The sequence below is a fragment of the Sorex araneus genome, chromosome 2 (genome assembly GCF_027595985.1).
Source record: "Sorex araneus isolate mSorAra2 chromosome 2, mSorAra2.pri, whole genome shotgun sequence".
NCBI classification, from domain to species: Eukaryota; Metazoa; Chordata; class Mammalia; order Eulipotyphla; family Soricidae; genus Sorex; species Sorex araneus.
In genome coordinates, this window is record NC_073303.1 from 293,922,739 (window position 1) to 293,936,968 (window position 14,230).

Consider the following 14,230-nt stretch of genomic DNA (forward strand, 5'->3'; position numbering starts at 1 on the left):
GCTAAGGGGTGAACAAGACAAAGACAGCAGCTCGGGGGGACAGTCCTAAGAGGCACTTTATTGCATAGGATCTGGGGGCTGTGTCTCTCCTGCTCCCGCACCACCTGGGAGCGCTGTGGCTGTGCCGGGGCCGGGCCGGGGCAGGTGAGCTGGAGAGAGCACTGGCAGGCACTTTCTGCAGCGGCCGGAGGACGCTGGGAGGAATGAGAAGCCGCGGCCCGTCCCAGCATCGGCGGCAGCCTGGGCGGCAGTGACGAGTGTGGGGGCGCCCCTCACACGTTGGCCGGGCTGTAGCACAGCAGGTGCAGCTGCAGGTTCTGGTCCCAGTGGCGCAGCAGCAGGAACAGACCCCTGGCGGCGGCCTTCAGGGCTGCCAGGTCCAGGCCGTCGGGCAGGCGCTGGGCCCGCAGCCAGCCGTCGGCCTTGGCGGCCGCCAGCTCCCACTCGCCAAAGGCAGCGGCGCAGCGGTGCTCCAGCCAGGCCAGGGCCACGGCGGTGGCCCAGCTGCGGCCCCGCAGGTCGCCGCCCACTGGCCCTTCCGCCCCCTCCGAGGCCTCCGTGTCGGAGCCGCGCCCGCTGTCCACCTGGCCCGGCCCCTCGGAGCCCGAGCTGGCCGACGGGCTGCACGAGGCCGTGGCGCTGTCGCCCTGGCCCACGCCGGGGCCCAGCAGGGCCCAGGGGGACGCGGCCGACGCGGGGCTGAGGCTGGCGCGGTGCGCGGCGAAGGGCGAGGCCCGGCACAGGCGCTCGCGCGGGATGGCCACGGCGGCGCAGAAGGGCGCGTCCAGGCGGAAGGAGCCGGGCGCGTCCTGCAGCCGCACCTGAGGAGAGAGGAGGTGGGGGGAGAAGCCGCTGAGACGGCCGGGCCGGCGGGCCGCGCCACCCTCCACCTCCCGAGTCCTCACCAGCGCCAGGTAGTCGTGCTCGCCGCATCCTGGGCCCGGCGCGCCGCGCGCCCTCCGCAGGCCCAGGAGCGGCCGCGAGGGAGGCTGGGGAGCCGCAGGGGCGTCCGCTGGGGCCCCCCGCTCAGTCTTGGGGTTGCCATTTTGCTTCGGGTCCGGGCCACCTGCCAGAGAACCAGGTCAGAGTCGGTCTCCAGGCGTGCGCCCCCCCCTTCCTCCCCCAGGACCCCAGATTTGGGCGTGGTACCTTGGGAGTGGACAACCGCGGGCAGAGAGCCCTGAGAGGCCAGAGGGCTGCCCGGGGGCTCCGTGGGCTCTGCAGGGGTGCAGGAAGCAGGGGTGAGTTTGTCCCGGAGCTTGGCCTGTGCAGTCCCCTGCCCCCGGAGGCCTCAGGCAGGAGTCCCTACCTGCACTGCGCACCTGCAGGCCCGAGGACAGCGCCTCCCTGGTGGTGGCGTCCACGGCCACGGGGCAGGTGAAGCAAGAGGGGGCGGAGCTGGCCTTGCTGGTCTGGACGGCTCGCAGCCAGGACCTCCGCGCAGGGCCTGCGGCACCAAGAGGCAGCAAGGCTGAGTGGGCGGAGCACTTGCAGGGATAGCGAGGGCCCCTTGCCGCTTCTCTCTAGGCTCTTGTTGGTTTTGGGGGGACAGTCGGGGATGGAACCCAGGCCCTCACACACGGGAGATGTGCATGCTCTGGGGGCCTGAGTGATAACAGCGCTTAGGGCGCTTGGCTTGCATATGGCCGACTCCGGCTCCAGCCCTGTCATCCCTGCGCCTACCAGCACTGATTCCTGAGGGCGCAGCCAGGAGTAGACCCTGAGCTTATTCACGCTGGCTGTGGCCCAAAAAACTGAAAGAGAGAAAGGTGCCCCATCGTTGAGCTACCTCCTGGGACACTTACTTCCTTAGCTACCCGTGGCATGCTCGGCAGCTGAAGCCCGGCTCTGTACCTGGGGTGGGTGTGGGGTCCACTCCAGTGGTATTCAGGGGGGGGGCTGCAGTGCTGGGGGCTGGGCCCTGGTTTTCCACATGCCAAGTGTGCACTGGGCCCACTGGACCCTCTCCAGCCCCCCCGCCCTGCTTCTGAATGACGAGCTCCTGGGCAGGACTCCCCAGCGTTGACGGACAGGTGGCTGAGCTCCCTGGGCCCCCTGGAATGTCACCCTTGGGACACCACCTGGGGGAAGCACTGATTAAGGACTCGTTGGTTTTTGTTTTCTGGTGTTTCCCCCCCCCCCATCTGCTTATTTCAGCTCTACCCACTAGAATCTTCTATAGTGAGTGAAATGTTCTTCCTGCCCCATCCTGTATGCCTGTAAAGCCCCTGGTCACGTAGGACTATTAAAATCCTTAAGATGCAGCCCTCGCACCTGAAGAGCTGACGTGTTCACTGCACTGAATCTGAGTAATCTTCCTGCCTGAGAGACCAGCTCTTCTTACAAAAAAAAATTGGTTTTGGAGGTAGGGAAGGGCCCACCTGGAAATGCTCAGGGCTTACTCCTGGGCTCAGGGAACTGTAACAGATGCCGGGGATTGAACCTGGGTGGGCCACATGCAAGGCGAGTGTCCTAGCCACTGTGCTGTCTGTCGTTCCAGCCCCAAGCAGGCTCTTCTGTCAACGAATCACCACCCAGGTCAGACTTGGGCTGCTGCTTCCTCCTCCTCCTCCTCTTCCTCCTCCTCCTCTTCCTCTTCCTTCTCCTCCTCCTCCTCCTCCTTCTCTCTCTCTCTGGTTTTTGATGAGTCCCTAGCTTCACAGCGGGCCTCTTTCACAGAGCTTCATTCTCCACTTCCCTTGATGAGGGTCCCTTTTGCCCCCACTGCCCTGCCTGCTTTTTCTATCTTGTGTGTTAGCCCCTGCAGTTGTAAGCAAGGGGTCAAACAGAGCGGAGACCACCCGCAACTCACCGCTGTCGGCCACAGCCTCTGCCCCTCCGCGGAGCGCCAGCTGCTCGTTGTCCCGGACCACAGAGGCCGCTGTCAGCCGGTGGAGCGCTGGGTCCCAAGCACCTTCTCTTTCAGGGGCTGCTGGGGGCAGGGAGCCCCCCTTAGGAGGCCCCCAGAGGCTCTCCAGCCCAACCCCCACCTCCCAGCACATGGGCTGCTCCCCGCACAGGGCCCGGATCACCACATGGCATCGCGGGGCCTGGGGGGGCGAGGGCACAGCTGGAGGGGCCGGCTCCCCACTGAGGGGTAGGGCCGAGAAAGAGAAAGGCGGGTCCACCAGCATGTCCCAGTCCATGGGGGCCGGGGAGAGCAGATTCCCTGCAGAGAGACAAGAAGGGTGCTGGGCCCCACCTCCCGAGGGCCCCCTCCATCTCCAGACCCAGCTCCCAAATCCCACCCTCACTTACCTGAGTCATCCAGGCCCTGGCCCAGCTGCTGTGCTGGCTCCGGGCCCGGCCCGTCTGGGGCGGCCCCCAGAGAAGGCTGGCGGGGCCGGCCCGGGGCAGGGTTTGGCCGGCCTGGCGGGGATGAGAGGCTTCGGCCCGCCAGAGCAGCTCTGCGTCGCCGGCCCAGCACCTCGGCACTCAGGGCGCCAGCCTGCGTGGAGGGGTGGCACCTGCCTGCTGGTCAGGGCACGCGGGGCTCCGCCTCACCCCTGTCCTCAGCCCACCGCTCTCCACTCCAGGCGGTTTCTGGTCCCTGCCGGGGCCAGTGCCTCCTGCCCCTGCCCGCCTATGGCTCTTGCTTGCCTGGCTGGAAGCTGAGGCACAGAGCAGCCTCCCCTCGCCCCGCGTCCTCGTGCTTCTGTCCCTGAGTGGTGCAGGGCCCGGCCCCCACCCCTTCACTCAGGCTGGTTGGGAATCCCCACACCAGTGACGACACGGTTAACAAGCATGGGCCGGAGGCAGTACAGGGGTTAACCCACATTTGATCCCCAGCACCCCATAGGGTCACCAGAGCTCCCCCCCCCCCCCGCCAGGAGAGAGTGCAGAGCGAGTACTAAGCGCTGAGCACCGCCGGCCATGGCCCCCAGCCCCAAGCAAGCTGCCCAGGGCTCACCTTGACCGGGGCCGAAGGGGGCGGTGGCAGCGGGCAGGAGCGGGAGCCCACGGGATCTCCCCAGGCCAGGCTGCGGCAGCCCTGCTGCGACGGTGGGTCTGGGGGAGCAGGGCCCTCCGGGGAGCCGGGCCCCTGGGAGCCGGGGGACTCACTGCTGCCAGTGGAGCCGGGGCCCGGCTCGGGGCTGGCCGAGCAGTGGGTGAGCACGTACTGCTCCCGGATGTAGGAGGACTGGAAGATGCGGCGCCAGATGGCCGTGTCCGAGGAGGGGTTGGGCCCAGGGTCCGAGACAGGGTCCGTCAGGGCCTCAGCGCCTGCTGGGCGGCAGGGGTGGGGGGACTTCAGCCCTAGCTCCCTGCGTCCCCCCCCCCCCGGGCAGCCTCACTCAGGGCCTGGACACTCACTCTGCTCCGAGTCCCCGGCGGCCCACGGGCTGGACAGCTCTGCCGACACAGTGCCCGTGCCCAGGGCCTCCGAGGTGCCAGTGGGCTCCGTGCCAGGGCTGGTGGCAGATGGTGCCTCCTCCGGGGATGGGAACACGGAGCCCCCCAGGCTCTGCCAGCCAGGCTCCGGGGCCTAGCGAAGGAAGCACAGCGGCTTGTGGTGGCTGTGCAGGAGGGGGCTTCCGCGGGCACCGAGGCCAGGGAGCAGGCAGGAGAGCGCAGTGCTGAGGGAGCCCGCGCACAGGCCACGCACAGCACCCCGAGCCCCGCAGCTGGCCAAGGGGCACCCACGTCCCTCCCAGATCTCCCGAGTCCTGAAGGAGGAGGCACCGTGGGTCTTCTAGAGAGAGCCACGGGCCACCCTACAAACTCACTTCGCACCCCCACTGCGGCTGGCCCTGCAGTGATGGTAAGAAATGGGACCTGGGAGGGATCTAAAGCGCCCACCCCGTCAGGTTGCCAGTAGGTGGCACAGTTGGGACTGAGTGTTATCTCGAGGCTGTCCTTGCCACCTGCCCTGAAGGTGGCACAAAAGACCCAGCTGGTTTGGGGGCCACACCCGGTGGTGCTCAGGGGTTGCTCCTGGCTCTGCCCTCAGAGATCACTCTTAGTGGTGTTCAGGGGACCATACGGTGGATTGAACCCGGGTTGGCCACATGCAAGGCAAGTGCCCTCCCCACTGTACCCTCTCTCCGGCCACACGGCTGGAGCTTGTTATAGGCTGCTCTGTGGCACAGCGAGCAAACGCCAGCAAGACCCTCCGGCAGCTGCTCCTGCTCGGACTGTGCTCCGTGACAAAGCCCAGGGCAGCTGCTGACAGGAGAGCTCAGGGGAAGGTCCGTGGGGACGGCAGGGGACAGAGGGTGCAGTCGCTCCGGGGGGCCCAGTGTGGACTCTCGGGAGTCTCGGGGGACGGGATTGTCAGAAGCCCTCCAAGCCCACCTCCTGCGCCCAGCCCTGCCTACCCCCGGGGGGTGGGGCCGGAAGCCATCCACCCTGACGAGAGAGCAGTAGCCGAGCAGCTGGTCCCCGGGGTAGAGTGTGGGAATCTCCCGGGGCGTCAGCAGGGCCTCCACGGCGTCGGGCACAAACCAGTCCACAGAGACGTCGCTGAGGGCCGGCTCCAGGGCCTTGCGCAGGGCCTGCACCAGCTGCGAGGCGGCCAGAGGAGAGCAGGTGCCACGGGGGAAGGACGGAGTGGCCGGGAGGCCATGGCCTCAGGGAGGGGCCGGACAGAGAGAGGTCCCCGCCCTCCCCTGGCCTCCTGGGGGACTCGCAGCAGCTCCCTGGGGCATCTCGAGGGAAGGTTGGGGTTGGAGTTTGGGGGAGACCTTCCCCCCCAGTGGGGGCTGATTCAGATTTCCCCGAGGGCGCTGGGCGGGCCGCAGCTCACCAGGGGCTGCAGCCTGTCCCCGGGCCTCGGGAAGTAGGCCTGGCCCCGGCTGAGGGTGGCCAGACCCCGCAGCAGCTGGCGGCAGCACGACCCCAGCCCGAAGGCGAAGCACCTGGTGGAGGAAAGAAGCAAGTGGCGGCCGCCGGGGGCCACTCAGGGCTGCCCCCTGAGCACCCAGCTCTGCCCACCCCATACCTGGCGGCCCCCCGGTGCCACCTCATGAGCCCGAGGACTCGCTGGGTGACCGTGGCAGTGGGCGAGGCGGCGGCCAGCAGGAACAGTTGCCGCGGGTGTGCCCTGTGCTGAGGCTGTCCCAGGGCCCAGTCCAGGGCTGCCAGCATGTCCGGGGGGCCGCCGGCCGCCTGCAGCATGTCCACGTGCTCACAGAGGAGCCGCACGGTGTCCTGGAGGGGAAGGCAGAGGGGCTGCCCTGGGCCGAGACCTCGGCGCCACACCCCGACACCCCAGCACCCCCGGCCACACTCACGTCATCGCAGGGCCTGCTCTCCGGGAAGACCGGCTGCACGGACGGGCCACACAATGCCAGGTTGACAAGGGTCTGGGGCGGGAGGGACTTCACAGCCAGAACGATGGCATCCTGCGGGTGGCCGAAGGCAGGCACGTGAGACAGGCTCCCCTCGGCTCTGTGTGTCTGGGAGGACGGTGGGAGGTGCGGGCACGTGTGCGAGTGACAAGAGGCTAACGGGGGGAGGGGGTGGCTATGTGTATGTAAATATGTGAGTGTGCACATGTGTTTGCAAGTGTGTATATGTGTCTGTGTGTGAGGAGATGTGTGTGTGTGTTTGTATGTGTGTGAGTTGTGTGTTTGGAGGATACCCAGAGGTACAGGCATGTGTGAATACACAGAGAAGCAGATGTGTATATTGTGCGTGCGTGTGTGTATGGATGCATGTGTATTTGTGTGAGTGTACGTGTGTGTGTTTATGAATGTGTTTTTGTAAATATGTGTGTGTAAGTCTGTGTTTGAGTGTTTGTGAATATTTGCGAGTGTGTATGTGTGTTTCCAAGTATGTTTGTAAATGTGTGTGAGTGTGTGAGTTGTGTGTTTGGGAGGATTCCTAGAGGTGCAGGCATGTGTGAATACACAAAGAGAAGCAGGTGTGTGTGGTGTGTGTATGTGTGTGTGTGTTAGGACGGCTGCTGTCCAGCCCACCACAGATGTACTGGCCCCAACCTGCCCGCCCCATGCCCACAGGCCTTGTGTGCCACAGCGCTGCTGTCCACCAGGAAGAGGAGCTCCCGGGTGGCCGTGCCCAGGTGGCCGGGCCGGGCACTCAGGTCGGGACAGAAGCTCAGCAGCAGCACGGGGTTCCGCAGGATGTCCTTGTGGAAACGGCGCTGCAGGAACCACACCTGTGCAGAACCACCGCGCGTTTACTCTCCCCCACCAGACCCACGCCCTGCACACCCAGTCACCGGGGGCTTTGGGTCTGAGTCTGGGGGCCACACCCAGCGGTGTCTAGGGCTCACTCTGCCCCCTGTGCTCAGAGGCCCCTCCTGGTGGTACTGGGGACCGTATGCCATGCCGGGAATCGAACCTGGATCAGCCCCTGGCCCTCTGCTAGCCTCGGGGCCCCTTTCCACACTCATTTGAATAAATCAGGGCAGAGGCAGGCAGCCGTTCCCAGGCCAGACCATCCTTTGTGACAAGGCTCAGCCTCTGGAGTGATGCTGGCAGCTCCTGAGAGGGCGGGCGGGGGTCCTGCCACCCCACCCTGTCCACAGCTGTGCCCGCCTGCCCTCAGGCCCACAGGCAGTCCCCCGGCAGACATACCTGCCGCTCGCCATCGCTGTCCCTTCTCTGGAGCCTCTGGAAGTCCCGGCGGGCCCTGACCCAGGTCTCGTACTCTGCCGCGCTCAGGCTGCCAGCCTCCAGCATCAGGTGGGGCTGGTGGGGCTCTGGGCAGGAGGGGACACAGCCCTGTCTCTGGGCCCCCAGTGTCCAGGGCAGGGGGAATGGCCGGTGAAGGGGGGACCCTGCAGGACTGGTGTCCCGCACCCTGGCACATCACTGCACCCGGGGCCAGAACTGCAGTCTCGTCCTGAGGCTGCCGAGAGGTAGCCCCCCCCCCCCGCGAGCCCCGGCCTCTCACCACTGGGGTACAGCAGGATCTCCACAGCCCGGTCACAGCGGTGACCCTCTGCCAGTGTGACACAGATGGTGGCTGCTGAGCTGGCGTGAGGGGGCGCGTCAGCACGCAGGGCGTGTGAGGGGCTCTCCAGGCCTGTGGGACACACGGGAAGGTGGGCTTGAGCCAGTCTGTGGACGCTGCGGGGGTCAGAGTCCACGTCAGCCCACTGCCCACCGTCCACTTAGTTCAGCCGCCACCTCCTGCACTGGGGTGGGGTAGGGTGGGGGGTTCAGTTCGCCCTGAAGACTGGCCTCACTGTCACCTCTCTGTCCCCACCGGCTCTCAGAATGGGCCAGTAATCAAAGACCCTGGGGTGTGCAAGGCTGGAGGCGGCTGGGGCATTCTCCCACTAGGAACCTGGACATCCCTAAGGTGCCTGTCTCCCTTTAGTCCTGTGACAACCCCGCATCCCAGCCCCCACGCCTTTCGGTCCTTCCCAGCTCCCCGGGGAGGGCTCGCACCTGCCAGCAGGCATGGCCCAGTCACCAGCATCTCGAAGGAGAAGGTGTAGGGGGCAGGGCAGCGGGCAGGGCCTGAGAACACGTCCGGAGGGGCAGCCTGCTCCTCCCATGCTGGTCCTTCCTCCTGGGGGGTCCCCACCCCGAAGCAGCTGGTCGGGCTGGAAGGGAGCAGAAGGAGGGTCACTGGGCCCCTCCCAAAGCTCAAAGCCTGGGGTCGGAGCGACAGTACAGTGGGCAGGGCATTTGCCCTGCACGTGGCTGACCAGGTTTAATCCCCAGCATCCCATATGGCCCCCCGAGCACCACCAGGAGTGATCCCTGAGTGCTGAGACAGGAGGAACCCCAGAGCACCCTTGGGAGTGGCTCCCCAAACCCAGAAAAACAAAACCCCAAAGCCAGGAGCCCCTCTGGTTGGCCAGCCCCTGCCCTTGCCCACCCTGCCTATCCCCAGAGGGGCCCTGCCAAAGCCCCCTCACCCGCACTAGACCCAGAGAAGCCGAGGGAGGGACGAAGAGAATCACCATAGGCCCAACCTGTCGTCACAGAGCCCCGGGGGCCTGGGGGGCCCCGGCGCGCCTGGCGGGACCAGCGGGGTGAGCACAGAAGGCAGAGCCACGTGCAGTACCCCGTCAGGTCTGGAGGGAAGCTCCCGGCTGCTCTGCAGGGTCACTGTCATGGTGCCGGCCGCGCCGATGAGGCCCGTGGGCAGCACGAGTGCTGACTGGGCCTGCACCAGATCCAGGACAAGGTGACCTGTGAGGCGTGAGGAGCGGGGTCAGGGCCGGCTGCAAGCAGAGACGCGGGAGGGACAGGGAGCAGGCAGGCAGTGAGCGGGGGGCCAGGCCAGGGGCTCTGGGAGACTGGGAAAGGTGCCGGGCTAACGTGTTGGTGATGTCGGATGAAGCATGAGCTGAGTGACGGGGTGGGCTGGAGTGTTGGTACAGCAGATGGGGTGCTTGCCTTGCATGCGGCCGACCCGTGCTCAGTCCCGGCATCCCACATAGTTCCCCGTGTCCCGCCAGGAGGGAACCCTGAGCGCAGAGCCAGGAGTCAGCCTTGAGCACTGCCAGGGGTTTCCCTCCCCCTCAAAAAAAGGGTAGTCGGGGGCTGGAAAGATAGCACAGAAGGTAGTGTGTTTGCCTTGCACACGGCTGACCCAGGTTCGATTCCCAGCATCCCATATGGTCCCTCGAGCACCATCAGGGGTAATTCCTGAGTGCATGAGCCAGGAGTAACCCCTGTGCCTCGCCGGGTGTGACCCAAAAAGCAAAAAAAAAAAAAAAAAAAAAAAAAAAAAAGAATGAAAAGAAAAAAAGGTGGGGGGATAGTCCCAGGAATGGGGAAAAAGGCAGCAGGGATATCTCTGCCTCTGGAGGCCACGGAGAGGGGACTGTGGTGTTCCAAGATCCCCGGGCGCCATGCCCCCTTCTGTTGGCACTACCCATCTTGCGCATCCTCTTCCTTGTGCAGTGCCCTCTCCCATAGCCAGGGGCCCACCCTGCTCACGAGTCCTCTGCTTCATCAGGACTCAGGGGCTCCCCATGTCCCACTCAGAATGGTTCTAGAATTTTCCACCAAGAGGAGCTTAGGCTCGATCACCTTTTAGAAACAGACTAGAGGACACAAGGCAGCAACAGCACCCGAAGCACCTCACTCAGATCAGAGGTTGGGGAACAGTAGAGCCCCGGGGATCCCCACAATCACAGCAAAAAGGAGCAGGTATGTGCAGAGGTGATCAAGCCCCCAGCCACCCATGTGGCCTGGCCCTGCCCTGCTCATCCTCCTTTACCCCCAAGGTGCAGGCACCCATTCCTTTGAGAAAGACCTGCTGAATTAACGTCAGGAAGAAAACGATGGGGGAAAGAAGGAAGGTGTGGAGAAAGGGGTTTCTAGCCCAGGCAGCTGAGGCTGGGGAACAGTGGAGAAAGCAGAGCACCAAAGCAGCTATCTTGGTTTGTTGAGCCTCAGTTTCTTCATCCATACAGTGGGCACTTATGTGTGTGTCAGAACAACTGCATGTGTGCCACAGGGTGTGTGGTGAGGCTTGCACCAGGATCAGGCAGGCAAAGCCTCCAGCACACAAGACACTGTTAATCTCATCACCTGTGAAAGGACAGGAGGGACCGGAGCCATAGGACAGCGGGGAGGGAGCTTGGTTTGCAGGTAACCCATGTGGGTTCTATCCGTGCCACGCCATATAGTCCCCTAAGCCCCACCAGGAGTGATCCCTGAGCTCAAAGTTAGACTAAGCCCTGAGTGCCACAAGGTGTGGGCACACACACACCCCCACCGAAAAAGGAGAGAGTGGGGAGAACACTTACATGACCTGCTTCTCTGGATGCAGTGAGGTGACACAGTGACTGGGCTTTGTCACCTGCAACATCACTGAGTAGAAGGCATTTTATCACCCCCCACCCAGTGGAACTTACTTCCAAACTTTTGCTCACCCCACTGCCCCTGCTCAAGTCCCCTTCTCCACACTTCACTAGAGCCTTCTTCTCTCCATCAGAAGTGGCTCTCACTGCCTTCAGGAAGGTTCCTAGGGCCTCGGCCCACAGCTCACACTGGCCTCTTGTCTACACAACCTGTCAGGCTTATGCCAACTCTCAACCCCAGGAGAGTCTGTCACTCCTTACTGGATGGTCACTTCCGTGCCCAGGAAGTCAAGCGAATGTGCAAATAAAGAAACCAGAGAATGAAGTTCAAACCACAAAGGCTAGGATTGGTTTCCTCTCCCTGTTTCCCTGGGCCCTTCCTGGGCCAGATGCTGGGGGTCCTACGATCAATGCCCCTGGCTGTCTGTAGGGCTGCAGGGGGGCAGACATCCAGGTGGACATCCCGCTGAGTGTCCTGGCTGCTGCAAACCTCAGGTCAGGGTAACACTGCCCTGGCAGCCGGCGCACAGCAGGTGGCCAGTCCCCGGCTGCTGAATAGTGATGAATCCATGAATGAATGAGAAGGAAAAATAAAATCAGAGGCCCGAGGCGAGGCGGGGAGGGGCGGGGCGGCCAGAGCAGGTGCGGGAGCCTAGCGCGCCAGGCTTTGGGGAGGGCGCGATGGGACGCGGGACGCGGGGGACTCACCCTGCGCGCAGCGGCGGGGCGTGGGGGCCCCCGTGCTGGGGCCCAGGGCGCGGCAGCAGGCGGCCTGCCATCGGCGCCGGCTCTGCAGCTGGAAGGACACGCGCCGTCCCGCAGCCTCTGCCTCGAAGCCAGACACCACTTCGGCTTCAGCCAGCGGGTACACGAAGACCCCTGGGGTGGGGACCGGGGCGGGTCACTGGCGCCGGCACACCCGCGCCCGCCCGGCCCCCCGCGTGCGCCCGCGGCTCTCACCGTCCACCGGCTGCGGCTGCGGGTTGCGGTAGGTGAGCCGCGCACGCAGGCTGAGGCAGGGGCCGTTGGCGCGGGCCCGGACCCACGAGTCGGTGAGCGGCAGCGGCGTCCAGCTGGAGGGGCAGTACAGGCCGGGCATGGTGCCCCTGGGGGAGAGGGCGCTCCATGAACGGAGGGGGCGCGGCCACGGGGCTTGGAGACAGGCTCCCCCTAGCACCCCACCCTCCAGCTGGAAGCATGCAACTCCGCACCCCTACGCTCACCTGCAGGAGGCGCCAGGTCGAGGAGGGGGCGACAGGTGGCGAGGATGGAAGGGGGGGCGGTTACCTGGGAAGCGGGGACGGAGGCTGCGGAAGTTCCGAGCACCGGGGGCACCCAGGGAGCTGGGGAGGGCGTTAATGATTAACCGCTGCGGGGGTGCCCGTCCCGTCCTGCTGCCGCCGCTGACTCCTCCTGGGGGGCACGGGGAGTGGGGGTCACAGGTGTTCCGATACCTGCCTCCGCCCCCCCTGCGCCACCCCATACCTGCCGGCCCCCCCGGGGCTCCCCGCGGCTGCCAGCTGTCGGAAGCGGTGATGAAGGATGCTGGGGTGGGGAGCCAGGCTTAAAGGGCCAGCATCCTTGGGGCCTGAGAGACGCAACAGCGGGAAGGGCGCTTGTCCTGCACGCGGCCAACCCGGGTTCGATCCCCGCACCCCAGAAGGTCTCCCCACGCCTGAGCCCTCCCGGAGTGGGCCCTGAGCGTAGAGCCAGAAGTAAGCCCTGAGCGCCGCCGGGTGTGGCCCCCTCCCCCAAAAAAAGGAGAAGAAAGGGCCAGCATCTTCCTGGGGACCACCGACCCAGCCAGGGGTAGCAGGGGTGCGGGACCAAGGGCTGCAGCCTTTCTCCGCCGCCTAGTCCCTGGGGGTGACGGGGAAAGGTGCAGGATGCAATGAATGGGATACAGGAGAGAGAGAATAGGGGGTCCTTCCGAGGTGGAGGGCGGGAGACTCTCCTGGGTACCCCCACGCCCCAGAGGCCAGGCTGATCCGGGAGTGGGGGGCGCCTGCAGTGATGCCAAGGAAGGCTGCGGGTCGGGCGATGCCCCCCCGCCCCACCCTCTCTGCGCACAGCCCCGGCCTCACCGTCGCGTCCTCTGCAGAGCTGGAGGCGCCACGCCGGGGTCGGGCTGGAAGCGGGCTGGGGCGCCGCGGGTCGCTCTGGCACCGGCTTGGCGCCGCGGCGGCTCGGGGTGGTCCAGGGGCGTCGGCCGTGCGGTGCGGGTCCGCCCCCTGCCGGGAGGCCGCCCCCCTCCCGCCCCGAGACCCGCCCCGGCTCCGCCCGCCGCTGCTGCCGGGGCCGCCGGCTGCTTCCGTGCGCTCCGCAGTGCGGGACGGCAGCCGCACTGCCGCCGCACAGCCCGGGCGCTGCGGGCCGGACCCGCGGCCCCACCCTTCCCGTCCTTCTGCGAGTGAGGCGTCGGGTTAGTGCGACAGCGCCGCGGCGTCTGCAGCCCCCCACCGTGCAGGACTTCTCCCCCCCACTCCGCTAGCGCAGCGTCACGGTGCCCGGCGCCCCTCCCAGCCCTGCCGGGCGACCGGCCGGAGCACTGCAGCGAGCCCCAGCGCCCTTTCCCGAACCCTGTTCCCAGAAGCCAGCTCCTCTCCTTTGCAAAGTGCCCCTTCATTGCTGAAGGCACCCTCAGCACCCCCCAAATCTCTACAGGCACCCCGAGTTCCAGTACCAATGCACCACTGCAAAGCAGGGACCCCCCCTCGCTGCAGTGACACGCCCCACCCCACTTAGCCAGCTTTCCCATCTCCCCTTTTTTTTCTGGGGTTGGGAAGAATGGCGAGGAGGGACCCTGTCAGGTAACAGCTCCTTGCTCTACGTTCCCACCAGCCTTGATTTTGTGGGCCACACCTCGGGATACGAAGAGCTCACTACTAGCTCTCACTCAGGGGTTACTCCTGGTAAGCTCAGAGAACCATATGGGGTGCCCAGAAGGAACTCAGGTCAGCCATGTGCAAGGCAAGTGCCCTCCCCACTGTACTAAGTGCTGCACCAGCCTGGAAGGGATGCATGCTGTCACAGGAGGGCCTTCTCCAGGCTGCCACCCCCACTTAGGGCAGCATCACAAGGAAGGCTTCCGGTTGCCCCCGGCCCCCTGCTGTTCTCAGGAATCCAGCCTGTTTATCCGTGGAGCTGCAAAGTTGAGGGGGGAGTCCATAAAACCATTTCTGGGGGCTCTGCAGGAGGGCCTGCGTGGGCACCATGGATTTAGGGGGTCACTATGCAATCTTACTGACTCACACTCTGGTTCTCCAGCTTTGTTTGAGGGGGGGGGGTCACAGAGACGGCTGAAAGGGTGGAGCTCAGGCTTTGCTTGGGGTAGTGCCAGGTTTGACCCCAGTACCCCAGGGCTCCTGGAGCTGGGAGGGCTCCTGAGTATCCCTGGACAACCCCCCGCCCAGCCCCCATTAAAAGGGGCTAGAGACTAGTACTGTGGGTAAGGCACATGCCTTGCATATGGCGGACTAGGGTTTGATCCCTGGC

At 65.4% G+C, this 14,230-nt stretch overlaps 1 protein-coding gene across 16 annotated transcripts; it reads right to left on the reverse strand.

Annotated features, from left to right (window-relative positions):
• Positions 1-79: 79 nt before the first annotated feature.
• On the reverse strand, positions 80-13,143 carry VWA5B2 (von Willebrand factor A domain containing 5B2). 16 transcript variants are annotated; one of them, XM_055127444.1, is made up of 22 exons: positions 12,820-13,142; positions 12,221-12,323; positions 12,023-12,148; positions 11,696-11,841; positions 11,444-11,614; positions 8,882-9,113; positions 8,361-8,518; positions 7,861-7,992; positions 7,542-7,666; positions 6,965-7,120; positions 6,234-6,344; positions 5,942-6,150; positions 5,747-5,858; positions 5,319-5,504; positions 4,315-4,486; positions 3,911-4,227; positions 3,259-3,448; positions 2,813-3,169; positions 1,323-1,447; positions 1,150-1,218; positions 906-1,066; positions 272-821 (listed from the first exon to the last, which is right to left on the reverse strand). In XM_055127444.1, exons 4-22 carry the CDS (start codon positions 11,832-11,834, stop codon positions 365-367), a joined length of 3,579 nt encoding a protein of 1,192 aa, XP_054983419.1. In that variant the 5' UTR covers positions 11,835-11,841; positions 12,023-12,148; positions 12,221-12,323; positions 12,820-13,142; the 3' UTR covers positions 272-364. The 16 variants fall into 16 exon arrangements, with proteins under 16 accessions (XP_054983420.1, XP_054983421.1, XP_054983422.1 ...); XM_055127442.1 differs by having other exon boundaries at positions 1,310-1,447; positions 12,820-13,139; XM_055127435.1 differs by having other exon boundaries at positions 272-1,066; positions 1,310-1,447; positions 12,023-12,078; positions 12,820-13,143.
• Between the last annotated feature and the right edge of the window lie 1,087 nt (positions 13,144-14,230).

What these genes read in the sequence shown, in the direction of transcription:
- VWA5B2 (XM_055127436.1), bottom strand. Translation starts at nt 11,834, where the DNA reads ATGCCCGGCCTGTACTGCCCCTCCAGCTGGACGCCGCTGCCGCTCACC. An exon ending in GCAGCCGCAGCCGGTGGACG is followed by an intron (nt 11,615 to 11,695) that starts GTGAGAGCCGCG and finishes TCCCCACCCCAG; the next exon opens with GGGTCTTCGTGTACCCGCTG. An exon ending in CGCCGGGGACTCGGAGCAGA is followed by an intron (nt 4,228 to 4,314) that starts GTGAGTGTCCAG and finishes CCTGCCGCCCAG; the next exon opens with CAGGCGCTGAGGCCCTGACG.